At 46.9% G+C, this 15267-nt stretch overlaps 2 protein-coding genes across 3 annotated transcripts in view; one reads left to right on the top strand and one right to left on the bottom strand.

Moving 5' to 3' along the window:
• The window catches only part of ELAPOR2 (endosome-lysosome associated apoptosis and autophagy regulator family member 2), a 75978-nt gene extending 74882 nt beyond the window's left edge, over positions 1-1096 (bottom strand). Inside the window, exon 1 of the mRNA XM_081957233.1 lies at positions 1039-1096. The gene's annotated coding sequence lies outside the window, so the exon portion shown is untranslated. The remainder of the gene's footprint in view (positions 1-1038) is intronic.
• A 2279-nt stretch (positions 1097-3375) lies between these two features.
• Positions 3376-15267, top strand: part of DMTF1 (cyclin D binding myb like transcription factor 1) — a 25302-nt gene continuing 13410 nt past the window's right edge. The window contains exons 1-7 of one of the 2 annotated variants that reach the window (XM_081957247.1): positions 3376-3561; positions 8926-9042; positions 10712-10834; positions 12279-12373; positions 12773-12887; positions 13420-13496; positions 14529-14686. In XM_081957247.1, the coding sequence (XP_081813373.1) occupies positions 8934-9042; positions 10712-10834; positions 12279-12373; positions 12773-12887; positions 13420-13496; positions 14529-14686 (677 nt within the window). In that variant the 5' untranslated portion in view covers positions 3376-3561; positions 8926-8933. The remainder of the gene's footprint in view (positions 3562-8925; positions 9043-10711; positions 10835-12278; positions 12374-12772; positions 12888-13419; positions 13497-14528; positions 14687-15267) is intronic. The other variant, XM_081957246.1, reaches the window with a different exon arrangement.

Raw genomic sequence — 15267 nt, 5'->3', positions numbered from 1 at the left:
TCTGGGAAAACCCGAATATAAAAGCTTCCTGGTTTCCCCCACCCAGTGGAAAGTTCAAGATCTTGCCCCCCCCACACACACACACCAGTCCATCCCATGGTCCAATCTCCCACTGCCACGCTGGCAGCTTCCACCCACCCAGTTCCGGTCAGGTCCAGAGGATGCAAAGACAAAGGATGACCTTGGCTTTCTAGAAAGAATTTTGTTATGGCTACATATCATCTAACTCCCGACAATCCCCCCTCCCATTTTCCCACCATAGAAAATGCATAGTAGATTAATAGAAAGTGTGGCAGGCCAAAGATCCAAAAGGAAAGATGGCTGCAGGCCTGACATCAATGCTATCTGAAGTGGTCTTGTAGATACTTACCGCTGATCATTAAATTAGAACAGGGGTCCCCAAATCAGGCTAACTACTCTATTATGTTCTGCCTATAATGCAGGAATCTCCCCCGTCTGAAAACCTACTCATCATGGTAGCGCAGTGGTTAGCATGCATCATTGCAGGCTAATTCTGCCGACTGCCAGGAGTTTGATCCTGACTGGTTCAAGATTGACTCAGCCTTCCGTCCTTCCGAGGTCGGTAAAATGAGGACCCAGATTGTTGGGGGCAAGAGGCTGACTCTGGAAACCGCTCAGAGAGGGCTGTAAAGCACTGTGAAGCGGTATATAAGTCTAAGGCCTATTGCTAGTGCTACTCCTGGGATCAATTACTGTAGATAAGGCTCCAAGGAACTTAAGTGGGTCGTCCTTGCCTCTAGCTCTGTGCTGGATCCCTCCTCCATGCCAGGCTGGGTGCTTGGTACCAAGTATTTTCGATAGCACAGTTCTATGGACCAGAGGGGTGACACTATACACGTTTATTCTCAATAATGGAACCTTAATAAAAGAAGAACCCAAAAGGCCTCTTAGGAAATGAGGGAGCTGAAAAGCTGAAATGTGGAGATGTGAGCCATCTGGTGGTTACAAGGCTGTAGGAAAGTAATCAATAGTTAAAAACATCGAGTAGCCACAGAGAATGAATCAGAAATTACTCACATAAAATAGTATATGGCACGTCTGGACATTTCCGGGCTTTCTCAGGCTAGCAAGGACCACTTTGACAAGGAGAGTCACCACTGGATGCTGGAGCAAAAGAAGCAGAGTGAGGGGTTTTTTTTTTCTGAAGGGGATAAAGAATAATTAAAAAAAAAACAGGTAGCATTTATAACCAGCGGGAAAACTTGCCTCAAGAAATTGTTGGTGCTTCATCACTAGAGGCTTTAAAAAAAAAAAAAAGATCACTTGTTTGAAATAGCACTATACGGTCTCCTGCTTGAGCAGGGGGTCAGACTAGAAGACCTCTAAGGTCCCTTTCACTTCTATTCTGACTGATTGATTGATATGACATTGGCTTCTTCTATCAGGGTTAAAAGGGAAGAGTCAGATCTGCTTGCTCTTAATCAAGTTCTGCTGACAAAGATTGATACCATTTGCCCCTTGTTTTCCTTATTTAAAAGATGAGCTATGGGAAAAGTTATGTTTTATTTAAAGAGGGCGATCCTCTATTAAAATTGTTTTTTTCTGCTGGGATGAAAGGTTTTTTTTCCCTCCTTCCCTTTTTCTTTTATTTTTCACCTGAACTTTTTTCTTTTCTTGTATTTTCCTGTTTTGCATTTGTTTTTGTTTCTAATTCTTAATAAAATGATTTGGGGGAAAAATACACCACCTCTGTCTACTGTTTGCAGTTTATTAAAATTGCATTTCTTAGTCTAATAAGATGCTCTGTCCGGTTTCAAAAGCTAAGCCAATTTAAAAAATAAATGAATCTAAAAGTGACACAACTCTTGTCCATACCAGAGCAGATTTTTCCTCCCACCGAGGAGTCTCCTAGCGTGGAGTCTCAGTAGGGAAATGGGAAATTCCATAAATTTAATCATTAAATGCTCCCACAGGCTGCTTACCAAGGTAGGCCCTCTCCTTCAAGGCAAGAACCCGGGCATAGCTTTATTGTTGTTGCTGTTGTTACTGTTATTATTAAACATGAAACCCAGTCAACTGAACATTTAAAAATGTATCACAAATATCATTGACTGGTGCTGATGGTTGATACAAGTTGCTGCCAGCATCCTAGGTGTTGTTGTTGTTGTTGCTATTGTTATCGTCACAGTCAGCCAGATGTTCAGTCTGGGTTTGGCATTTTTGTCTACATATCGAGTCCTTATCAAGGACCTGGGATAGGCAAATCTGGATTTTTGATAGTGCTACAGTTATTGTCACAGAGATAGAAGCAGTTCCAAGTAAAGCCGCCTTCTGCAATTGACTGATGGCAGTTTTGTCAATGCCAATGATGGTGTTCGGGTGGGGCTCCAGTTGTTTTGGGACCCCACCCAAGGCGCCTATGACTATTGGTCCTTCCCTCGCTTGCCTTTGCCACAGTCGTTCTATTCCTCTTTGCAGGTCTTTGCATTTTGTTCTCTTCTCCAGTTCTTCCTCTTCTCCTCTGCTGTCTCCAGGCTCTTCCACGCCCACTGTCCAGACTTTTTAAATCTTTCTTATCGACAACTGTTAAGTCCCGGGTGTTATGTGGCAGGTGCCTGTCTGTCTGGGCATTCTGAAGACCCAGAGAAATTTAGCTTCTTCCTTTTCTATGACTTTCTCTATTTTGGGATTCCCACCAGTTCTTGCTTGGAGACAAATGGTATTTCTTGCAGATGCTCCAATGCAGCCTTGTTGCTCCTTTGTCATGCCGCTGCTTGTAGTCAGTCTCTGCGATCTTCTTGCAGCAGCTTTACCAGGTGGTCCACTCTTTCCTCAGCTTCTTTGCATAGGCGGCACTTTCTGTCAGTTGCTGTCTTCTCAATTCTTATTTGTCCTCAATTGTTATTGTTATTATGATTATGATTAGTAGTACTGTTATTATTGTCAATTTAGCGCATGTCATCTGTTCAGACATTCACAGATAGGGCAATTTTGTAAAGCTTCCAGGCATGGGCCTCTATGCAGAAGAGACTCTCCACCGCCTTCTTCCGGGATGTTTCTTTTCCAACTGGGATCTCCTCGTGGTCTCCCGTCCAAGCGCACATCAGAGGGGACGTCTTTAAACAAGGAGTGGGGGGGGGGAGAGAGAGCCAGGTTGAAATCCCTTTTGGGGCGGAAGAAGCCCCCTGACCCCATTCCTCCACTCCACCCCTTCTGCCAGGAGAGGCTTATCGGAAGAAAAAAGGAAAGGGAAAAAGGAGGGTTTTGAAAGAGGGGGGGAAATAAAGAGGAGGAAGGCGGCCATTGGAGCAGACGAGGAGAGCGGAGGGAGAGGATGGGGAGAAAAGGCGCGAGGGGGTGGCTTCCGGTCCACTCTGCCCGGGGATCTCTGTGGCCGCTCCTCCGGCGCCGCCCCTTCCGCTGCCTGGGCCTCCGCTGCCTGGGCCTGCGCTGCTGGTGCCGCCTCCGCCTCTGCCGCCGCCGCTGCCTCCGCTTGGGAGGGAGGGAGGGAGGGAGGCGGGCGGGCGTCGCCTCCTCCTCCATCCTGGCATTTCGGAGCCTCCATCCTGGCCTCTCAAGTGCCCGGACCCAAAACAGGAAGTAAGTCCCTGGAAGAGACCATCGGGCGGGGACGGGGGGAGGGGAGGGGGGCACGGGCTTCTCTCGGGGGGGAGGGGGGCTTGGAGGGGGAGGGGGGCAGGGAGATCTCCCCCGCAGGTTCCCTCCCACACGCCCCTCCCTCCCCCCCTCCCTCCCTGGCTTCTCCCCCGGGGGGCGTCTGGAGAGGGGGGGCTTCTCAGGAGGGAGGGAGGGGGGGTCCTTGGGGGTCTCTGAGCCTCCTGCTGTCCTTGCAAAGGCTTCATGTCCCTCGCTAGAGAACCTCAGCAGGGAGGCTCCTCTTGAGGGCGCCTCTGTGTGTGTGTGTGTGTGTGTGTATGTGTGTGTGAGCGTGCATCTATGTATGTGTATATGTATATGTGTGCGAACACACATGTATTTGAATATATGAGATGTGTGTGTGTGTGTGTGTCTGTGCATGTATGTATGCATATGCTTATGAATATATATATGAATTTAGATAAATGATTGATAGATGACAGATGAGTGATATTAGAAGTCCTGGGCCTTTGGTGTGAGGAAAGGCTTCCAGTTTCATTGTCACCTGTTATTTTTTTTTAAAAAAATGTCATTTTATATTGCTTCTTTGATTGCTCTCAGGTGGGCAGAGCCATTGGGGGTTGGGGGGGTCACCAATCTAAGAAGTTGCTTTTGGTATCATGATGTATAGAAGCTGTTTGTGTGTGTATGGGAAACGGAAATAGAAATGGAATTCTCTGTTGGCCTGGTGCGTTTGGACACCCAAGGAGTTTGTCTTCAGTGCATAAAAGGTAAAATGGTAATTTTACAAACCATACCTGCACTACTGCAAATGAACTGTCTCATATTCTGCTCACATGGATCTTCCTTCCTTCCTTCCTTCCTTCCTTCCTTCCTTCCTTCCTTCCTTCCTTCCTTCCTTCTTTTTCTCCCTCTTCTCTCTCTCTCTCTCCCACAATCTATATAAGATTTCCTGCTATTGCAAAATCTTGGGGTGCTGAATTATTGAAGGTTGTGCTTTGAGTCTAAAAGATGTTCCAATATCATTTAATATAATTTTCTTTTCTAGTATAAGTAACCATTAGCCTAGTTATGTCAGTGTTATTTTAACATAAAACAAATCCTTTCCTGAATTTGAGTGTTTTAACATTCATGCGGAGAGGTTTTGCGTTACTGTGGTTGCTGGGTGTTCTTGTGTAGGATTTTTCTGTTCCATAAACAATATTGTTCAGAAGAGAACAATTGACAACCAAATCAGGAGATTGTAAAACAAAAAGTAGATTAATGAATATTTTACCAGTGCCTCCATCTTTTCAGTTGGTATGCTTACATAAAGTATGTAACCTGGTTTAATGCTTTGACAAATAAAAAACTATATTTCAAAATGTCTATTTTCTACCACTGTATTTTCAAAAACTGTTCTTTAACTTTACACCTGCACAGAATACACAATAGTGTTTCAAAATCCATTTCAGTTCTCAGATAGATCCAACTTTGCTAATCAAAACAGGGCTCCATGCTGGATTTCAAAGGTGCCCTCGGCTGCAACAGATTTTTGTGGGTTCTGAAAACAGATTTATGGAGAGGACTATTTTTTTAAAAAATCTATTGCATTTAAATACGTCAATTGCAATGAACATGGTAGTCAGAGACGAAGCGGCTGGAACTGACCTCTGGGCAAACGGAAACTCAGCGAGGAAAGCAGGACGATGCAAAGAAAATCTCATGATCAGAACACCAGGGATATTCTAGTAGTGATACGCAGGCAGTCCTCGACTTACAACAGTTCATTTAGTGACCGTTCAAAGTTTCAACGGCAGTTGAAGAAATGACATGACCATTCTTCACACCACCATTCCAGGAGAATCCTCATGGTCAGGATTTAGACCCTTGGCAACTGACTCCTATTTACGACGGTTGCAGTAGCCCAGGGTCATGTGATCCCAGAATAGAATAGAATGCAGAATAGAATATAAATAGAATATAAATAGAATGGAACAGAATAGAGTAGAGTAGAGTAGAACTCTTTCTTGGCCAAGTGTGATTGGACACACAGAAGGAATTTGTCTTTGGTGCAGATGCTCTCAGTGTCCATAAAAAGACAAGATACATTTGTCAGGAATCGTCATCAGGTGCAGCACCTAATGAGAGTCCTAGGGTTCTGTTCATTCCCTCCTCCTGCCCTGAGTTTTGGCCGTCGTCCTCTCTCAGGACAACAGAGCAGGCGTTGCCATGCGTCATAGCACAGGCTGGTGATGTTGAGCGTTGTGGCACAGAGGCCCTTTCCCCTCTCCCGAATATCTTCCTCTGAGTTGGTTTTCTCCAGCCGAGCACTGAAACTGATGTGGTGCCAGGGTCCCCCCGTCCTCTTCTTCAGGAAGACTCACCTGGTAGGGGTGGGCTGTTTGCAGACCCCCTTGTTCACCCCCGATAAATTATTCCCTCGCCGGCCAGCTCTTATTTTTGTCAAACCTGCTGAGCAAGGCATCACCAGGGCCTGGCATCAAAGAGTTTTGAGAAGACGCACATTAATTGCACCTCTGTGAGATTTCCGTTTTTTGTTTCATGAAAGGGCTAAATTGACAATTCTGTGTATGATGAGGCACTTCGCAGTTCGGCTTATGGCCACGCATTCATACTATCTCCACCTGTTGAGGCACATGGATCTTGTTTAGGTTTAGGTTTATTGGACTTCTATGCCGCCCTTCTCCCAAAGGACTCAGGGTGGCGTACAACATAAAAACACATGTGACAAAAGTTAAAAGAAAGATTAAATAGAATATCCAAAAAACCCAATAGACATTTACAATGAGATTTAGAAAATTAAATTAACAATTAACAATTAATAATTTATTCTATTCAGGCCAGGCCGGCTTGCTGGAAAAGCCAACTTTTTAGGGCGCGTCGGAAGGACCGGAGGTCGGGGGTTATGCAAAGCTCCGGGGGCAGCTCATTCCAGAGGGAAGGCGCTCCCACAGAGAAGGCTCTCCCCCTGGGGGTCACCAGCCGACACTGTTTGGCCGACGGCACCCTGAAGAGGCCAACTCTGTGGGATCGCACTGGACGGTGGGAGGCTACTGGTGGCAGTAGGTGGTCTCGCAGGTACCCTGGGCTTAAGCCATGGAGCGCTTTAAAAGTCATAATTAATACCTTGAATCGCACCCGGAAAACAACCGGCAACCAGTGCAGGCCGCCTAAAAGGGGTGTGACATGGGAGCACCTAGGTACCCCCATGACAATCCGCGTGGCCTCATTCTGGACCAGCTGGAGCCTCCAGGTGCTCTTCAAGGGCAGCCCCATGTAGAGAGCGTTGCAGTAGTCCAGGCGAGAAAGGACGAGGGCATGAGTGACTGTGCACAGAGCATCCCGATTCAGAAAGGGGCGCAACTGACGTACCAGGCGAACCTGGTAAAAGGCCCCCCTGGTCACGGCCGTCAGGTGTTCTTCTAAACTAAGCCGCGTATCCAGGAGGACTCCCAGATTGCAGGCCCTTACGTAGCTCTTGTAAGTCTCCCTCCGCCCTTTGCTGGGTGTTCCAGATAGGTGTGTCTAACACAGGGACACAATGCAGGTCACTCTCCAGAAAAGGAAGGGACACACAAAAATCACTTTCAACGCAAGGACGAGGCACAACAGGTTCTTCGGAAAACTCAGCGACCGAGTAAAACTCTTCTGTTCACATTTGCTGTTTCTCAGTTGCACACATCCGTCTGTGCTTAGCTGCTTCAAGAACACAACAAATTTGCAGATGTCACAAAGCCAGCGTCATGGTATGTGGGGATGAACGTGGAAGACTCACAGTCTAGATAACCAGCCTGTAAAAGATTTCTCAGGTCACAGAAGAGGCATGGGACGCATGTTGGAAGGGGCCCTTCCTTAGCTTTCTGGAGAGTAAAAGGGGAGAGATACTTTCAGTCTTGCAAGAGTCCATTAATGTAACCTTATAGTAAAGGTAGACTTGTGCTCCTTATGGTGCTTCTTGTCTGGACTACCTCACGAGCTGACGTACAGGGAGGATAGCAAAAATAACAAAAGGCCTCAGACCGCATTTATCAAGATTCTTGAGGACCTCAACTTGGCGAGGCCAAACAGTGGGCATCAACCCACAAGAGGAATCCCTGCTGGATGAACGACAAAGCCTTTGATTTGAGTAATAAGAATCAAAAGCTGTAAGATGGGTGGGGGGGCAACCCAGGAGCCATTTCCCAGTGTCTGAATGTAGAAGTGGCTCCTGAAGAGAAGACCAGAAGAACATCGCAGGAACGCCGATCGGTTGGACGTCAGGAAAACCACCTTGGAGGTCGATGAAGATTCCCAGTCATCCAGCGGAGTTGTCTGGAAGTTGAGTCAGGAATTCAACTGGAATTCTTCCTTTGCGTGTTCAAAGCATTTTGCTGCTTTTCCAGGTTCCTTCTTCACCCTGAGCACGTTGGTGAGGAGAACCCCATATGTGCCCCTCAGGGAGATTTCATTTCTCCCCAAATCTGGAGAGTCTAGTTAGGTGAGACCGTCATTGGGATGTAAACCTTCCAGCTCCTTAATCCGTTTTCCTTATGTGTGAACCTGTGAAGTGGTCTTGATCTTCCTGACGAAAGAGCAGCGTAAGAAATGGGGGACATATATAACCAACCTCCTCAGAATCAGGGAGCTCCTTGGACCAGCAGCGAAGCGTTTCACGCCAACGAGACAAGACGTCCAGCAGCCATGACTCTCGGCTTCAAGACCTTCCTTGATGGTAAGAGATGGTCAGGGGGGAACTGAACTGCCTCAGGAACCAATGAACTTTCTTCACCCTGGAGATGCTTCAACAGAGATGGGAGAGCCCTCTCTCATGGATGCTGTGGCACTGGGATGGTGAACCAGATGTCCCCCAAAATCTTAACCAACCCTTGCATTTCTCTGAGTCTGTCCCTCAACTTTCTCTTCCTTGGAGACGGTGGGTTACTCTGGTGATCCTCCTCTCAAAGGACCAGACGGCTCTTCTTTAGCCTTAGGGCAAGAGTTTGTTTTTGAAGTTATGAATGAGAAGGTGCAAGAAATAAAGGGCCACCCATGAACCCCACGAGGAGCAGATGTTTTCTGCCTGTCTTACCTGCCTTGCATGAAGTACTGAGGGCCACTTTGATTCTGAGCTGAAGAAGCAGCTTGTAGGTCCAAAGTAAGTGAGAAGCAGGTCCTTGGTGCTCTCTGAGCTTGGTGGTTTCCTTGCAGACGATTCATTATCTGAACTGGGTAACATCATCAGTGCTAGTAGACTGACTATTTTGGACAATGAAACGTCTGTGCAGTTCAGCCCTGACCTTCAGATAGCCTCCTGTATGGGTAAAACAATGGCCCTGTGACTTACCTGGGATTGTTCTCTTGTAGATTTGATTATGACCACAGTGGAAGAGGAATCTGACACAGTGACAGTGGAGACCGTGAATTCCGTGACTCTGACCCAGGACCCTCAAGGAAACCTCATTCTTCACTGCCCTCAGGATGGTATAGAACACCTGTTGTTTGGCTGTAGGCTTCCTCCACATTATTTCAAATTACTACAATCCCTCCTCAGACCAAGATAGTGGGCTTCATTGCACAGCCGGGTGGGATGGGGGGCTTTGTTTGGTAATAAAATTTGGGAGAGGCAGTTTTCAGGGTTCCTGGGAATTATAGTTTCCTGGAGGAATTTCAAGAATGTCCTTTAAAAAAAATGAAGGGTTTGCAATGGATAAGACTTGCATTTCCTCAAGACGCCCATTTCACTTCCTGAATCCCACCCCTCAAAATAGGCCATGCTCACACTGCTGAAGCATGGTTTAAAAAGGGTGAATGAAGCTTTCCCTGTCCAGTCGGTGTCCAATTCTGGCACTGTGCCCATCTCTATTTCTTGGCCAAGAGGGTCAGCCTTGCCCAAAGATAATATCCGTGGTCACGTGGACAGCATGGCTATATGCCAAAGGCGCACAAAACACTGTTACCTTTCCACCAAAGTGGCACCTATTGATCTACTCGCATTTACTTGCGTTCAAATTGCTAGATAGACAGGAGCTGGAGCAAGGAACAGGAGCTCACTCCATCACACAGAGTTTGGGTCTTGAACCTGAGCTGGCAGCTCTCCAGCTGACAAGCTCGGCGCCTTTAAGCTCTGACCCATTGTGCTGAGGCATGAGGAAGGTGCAAACCCTGAGCCAGTCTGGCCATTTCCCTCTAAAAACAATGTTCCTTGGGCCTCCAGAAGGACTTTTGCCCCACTTCGCTCCTTACATCCGGGTTGCTTGAGGCTGGAATTGGATGTGGGAGGAGAAGACCAGATCAATTACACTTAATTAATTGCACAATCGGTTCAATGACTTCTATTGGAACTGTGCAAACCAGAACGTTAAAACAACAAATGGTTCCTTATAAGGGTTTGATTATTGCAGCAAACGACTCTTTTAAGCCACGAGATTTTAATGCGTGTGAAAATTGGATGAAAGAAAATTCATTTGAATGATATTATGGGCAAAGTATTAGAATTGGAAGTTGCACTTTAAAAGTAAAGGAAATTAGGCCATTCATTCTTTAGAGGGCACGTGGGATGGCACCAGAGAGCAAGTCAAACTTTATGAACTTTTTTAAATTATTATTTTCTTATAAGTGAAGAAGCATAGCATTAAACGCTAGCTGCTAGCCTCCGGGGACTGCAAAAGGGGTGAGGGTGGGGGGGCGTGAACGGCGCAGTGGTCTAGAGTTGAAGACGCTCTCCTCCAACTCGGAAGGTTGAGAGTACGATCATCCTAGGTAGCGACAGATAGTTGTCTTTCTGGGCCAAAGAGAAATATCTGCTGTGAACTCTATGTAGGTGTGAGGAAGGGCATCCAACCAGCAAATGCTCAGCTCCACTCAGTCACCCCAACTCCACTCTGAAAGAAAGGGGGTAAAGGGTCATAACAAGGGGCGGGGGGGGGGAATGGAGATTGCACCTTGGACCAAGAGCTAAAGTGTGAATATTTTTCAGGCACGGGAACAAAACTGGGATTTTTTTCAGTGACTCCATTTCTCCCTGGATTTCCAGTTGAGTGTCAGGCGGCGTCTTTCCATGACCTGCAGTAGGCAGTTGAGCAAGAGAGAATGTCAGAATGGATTCCCTTCTGGGTCTGATGGATCTCTCCTCCTTCTCCTTCTCGTTTAGAGGCAGACGAAGTAGACTCGGAAGACAGCAGAGAGCCCCCCCATAAAAGGCTTTGCTTGTCCTCAGAAGATGACGAGAGCATTGAAGGAGACCCTCCCTGCATCTCGGTCATGGCTCTTCCAAGTAAGGGCTCCTCCTGAAGGATCTGCAGGTGCCACTTGGGGAAGGGAGGGGGCTGCTAAAGAGAGGGACCAGGAAGAGGGCCTGGGGAAATGGAGGGGCAAGTGGATTTTTGTTTGGCTGGTCAGGAGATCCACTATTCCTTACCCCAGTCTGTAAACATTCATTCATTCATCCATCCATCCATCATTCATCTATCCATCTACATTTACCCATCCACTCATTTATCCATTCCACTCATCCATCCACCATTCATCCATCCACTCATTTATCCACTATTCATCCATCCACTCATTCATCCATTCCATTCATCCATTCACCATTCATCCACTTATCCATCCACTCATTCATTCATTCATATATCACTTTTATTATTAGTTGCTTATTGAGTTATTATCACAAGCAACTCAAGGCAGCAAACATCCCCAAAACAACAACCACCCTGTGAGGTAGGTTGGGCTGAAGGAGTGGGTCTGGCCCAAGATCACCCAGCTGGCTTTCATGGCTAAAGTGGGCCTAGAACTCCCCGTCTCCCGGTTTCCAGCCAGCTGCCTTCCCCACTAGACCAGGCTGGCCCTAAAGGAGACAGGTGGCAGGAGAGAAGTAAGCCAGGAGAGCCAGCTGATGGAGCCCCTGGTCACCCACCCAGGAGGGCGGCTGCTGGGCACGGGGGAGGGAATATGGGCCACAATCCCTCTCCACCCGCTTATTTATTTATTTATTTATTTATTTATTTATTTAGATTTCTAAACCGCCCCCTCTCCCAAAAAGGGACTCGGGGCGGTGTACAGTCAGATAAAATGCAGATAAAATACATGAATAACAATATAAATAATATAAAACAATTGAATACTAAACATTTAGGTGGAGGAGATGAGACTGTACAAGAAATAAATATGCTATGAAAACCCTAAAAAACATCCCCAATTAAAATACCCAAACCCAGTTAAAATATATCCCCGGGAGGCAAAACTAAGAGAGTGCCAGGCCAGCTAATTGAAATAGGTGAGTCTTTAATTTCTGACGGAAGGAACGGAGGTCGGTGGTAGTTCGAATGTCGGGGGGGGAGGTCATTCCAGAGGGTTGGGCCCATCACAGAGAAGGACCTACTCCTAGGTGTCGCCCGCTGGCATTGCCTAGCGGACGGCACCAGGAGGAGTCCCTCTCTGTGTGAGCGGATAGGTCGCAGGGACGTGTGTGGAAGGATGCGATCCTGCAGATAACTAGGTCCTATGCCATGGAGCGCTTTAAAGATGGTAATCAATACCTTGAAACGCACCCGAAAGGCCACAGGTAGCCAGTGCAGCTCGCGCAGGAGGGGTGTTACGTGGGAGTATCGTGTACTCCCCATGATGGCCCGCGCGGCTGCATTCTGAACTAGCTGCAGTCTCCGGATGCGTCCCAAGGGAAGCCCCATGTAGAGGTTAACCCTTCGTCTCCTTTCCAGTTTCAGAAAGTGACCAGAGCTTTGAGGTGACCATGACGGCCACTACAGAAGTTGCTGACCACGAGGTTAACGAAGGAACGGTCACTCAGATTCAGGTCAGGCTCCTGGAGGTGGCCCCCCATGCAATCTTGGGCCGTGGCTGGGGTGGGACTTGAAAATATAAAACATAGTCTTCTTTTATCAAAGAAAGGGGTTTATTATGCTGAGAGCTGAAGAGGGGGGGGGGGGGTTTTCAGCCAGTTCGGACCGGATTGCCCAAAGTGGTGTGGAAATCGTGGGTGGGCACATTTTGTAGGCCGGGTCCATGTGCAGGAGGCTCCCGCATGAGTCAAGCGCATACACGGAAGGCCGAAGTGAGCGAGTACGCGCGGGGCGAACCGGTGCTAACAAAATGTGGAACCCACGGCTGGTGCCCCCCTCTGGAAGTTGTTGAAGTCAGAGGAGCCCTGATTGAAAGGGTCTCCTCTCCCGTTTATCCCCCCCCCCCCCCGCAGATCCTTCAGAACGAGCAACTGGATGAAATCTCTTCTCTAGCCAACGAAGAAGTCTCGGCTGTCAGCCAGGCCTGGTTCACAACCAAAGAGGACAAGGACTGTCTCACAAACAAAGGCAAGCTGGCATTTTCTGTTTGGCAGGGGGGGGGGGGGGGGAGGGCAGCATTGGGTGCATGACAGAAAAGTAGGGTGTTGTTTTGAGAGGAATCCACCTGTTTTATTAAAATAACTAGAGGACAATATGCTATCTTTCTTTCTTTCTTTCTTTCTTTTTTTGCAATGGGAGCTAATGAATATTTATATTTATTATTTTTTAGCGTACGGCTAAATTATTATAACTTTTATTGGATTCTCTGCTATTCTGGCCTTTACGTTTTTTCTTCTCTAGGATTAACAGAAACTTTTCATTTCCAGTTTGAGGCATTGATTTATCAGTGCTTAAAGCCAACATTTGTGTCCATACGGTATTACATTTGTTGCGTGTTTGACAATATAAGAGATTGCTGAACCGGGTGCTCAGATATAAAACCACTTTGCGTGACTCAGGAAAACATTGAATGAAACGATACCGTGATTGAATTACCGTATCTTCTTTACTGTGTTTTAAGCCACCCGCCGTGTGTGACAGCTTCTTCTCCATTTTCAAGGTCATAAGTGGAAACAGGGCATGTGGTCGAAGGAAGAGATTCAGATTCTGATGAGTAACATTGAGCGCTATTTGAAGGTTTGTGTTGCTCTCAATACGCCTCCTAGTTTCAGTCGTTGCTCTCCTCCGTCTCTTCGGCAGAGGGATTCCATAAGAGGTTTTCCATCTCCCTTGTAACCCCCAGGAAAAGCTCCTCCTTTCTGGGTACTGATAAGTCCCTTTCGCTCCATACCTGAAGAGACCAGGCTCTTCCCCGGAGTTTGCAGGAGCTCATAAAGCAGAAGATCCGGTTGAGCAGCATCCAGACTGTCTACTTACCCATTTCACCAGATAATGAGTGGCACTTTTGTTTGAAGTGGGACTGTCTGACCTTCTTGTAGCCTTAAATCAAAGACTCAGTAGTTGGCACGAAGCCAACGAATCTTAAATTGGGACATCCTGAATCTCCGCTTGACCCTGACTGACGCTGATTCAGCCTTTTCTTAGAAGTCAAGGCCCAATTCATCCCAACTCCTTAACCGGCCTGCCTCCCATAGAGAGAGAGAGACCCACAAGGAACTTTTTAGCTGGATTTGTTTAGAATAGATTACATTTGGCTTTGTGTGTGTGTGTGTGTGTATGTATGTATGCATGTATATATATGTATGTATACATATATACATACATTACGCATTCAAACATCCTTGTTTTGATTTTAAAACCCATTAGAAATAAGAGCTCATCTCTTCCATGTTGATTTCAAGGGAAATGAATTTTGCATCTTTTCCTCGTTGCTGGTTATTTTTCAAAAGGGAAAAAAAAATCATCGCTGCCATCTCCGTTTAGCCTCACATTAAACCTGTAGTTATTACAATCCTTGTAATAACCCAGCAATAGTATATAAGACCTGGCTTGTTCAGCTGCCCTCTTAAACCTGCAAAATCAAATCCTGGCTTATTTTTTCTGCCCTCCCGTTTGTCTACAGGAAGTGGCTGGGATTGATTAGAGTGGGAATTGCCCTCCTGATTTTGGGGAGGCTGCCAGGAAAAAAAAGGGAGAAACAAAATCAGATTTAATGTTTGTGTCAAGGGAGGGAAACTGAAATTGTCCTCCTCTCCTCCGTGCGACCAGGCCCGTGGGATCAAAGACGCCACCGAGATCATTTTTGAGATGTCCAAAGATGAGAGGAAAGATTTCTACAGGACCATCGCCTGGGGTTTGAACCGGCCTCTCTTTGCGGTCTATAGACGTGTCCTTCGCATGTACGACGACCGAAACCACGTTGGCAAGTAGGAACCTTCCTAAGGTTTGACCCAGAGGGGAGGACTGTGAGTTGGGAAACAGCCCCAGGGCCCCAGGTGGAAGAGTGGAGTGCAGGCTTAAAATGTTAGAAAGTCACAATGAAGGAACTGGCCAGAAAATGAAGTCTTGGTTCTCCCAAAGGTGCTTTTCTCAAGAAGCAACGGGACTTTCTTCTTTTTCTCTGAAGACGTTTTGCTTCCCCTCCAAGAAGCTTCTTCAGCTCTGACTGGATGGCGGTGAACGAAATGATTTATGCTCCATTCAGACAGCTGGTCATTTGCATCCTTTCAGAGGGTCGTTGAGGCCACTTGGAGGTTTGCAAATATGCACCACTGCGGACAAACCTCCAAGTTTGCAAATGACCATCTGCAAGGAGTATCAATCCTTCCATACCCCTCCATCCAGTCAGAGCTGAGGAAGCTTCTTGGATGAGAAGCGAAACGCCTTCAAAAGAAAACTAAGAAAGTCCCGTTGCTTCCTGAAAAAGCCCCTTTGAGATATGGCTCGAATGACCACTAGGAAGTGATGATTCCGAGTTTTGTGCTGTAGTGGCAATTACTACGCAGCT

Source organism: Natrix helvetica (genome assembly GCF_964273705.1).
Source record: "Natrix helvetica genome assembly, chromosome: 6".
Classification (NCBI taxonomy): Eukaryota; Metazoa; Chordata; class Lepidosauria; order Squamata; family Natricidae; genus Natrix; species Natrix helvetica.
Note: the sequence above shows the minus strand (reverse complement) of the source record. Positions and strands in the feature narration are given on the sequence as shown.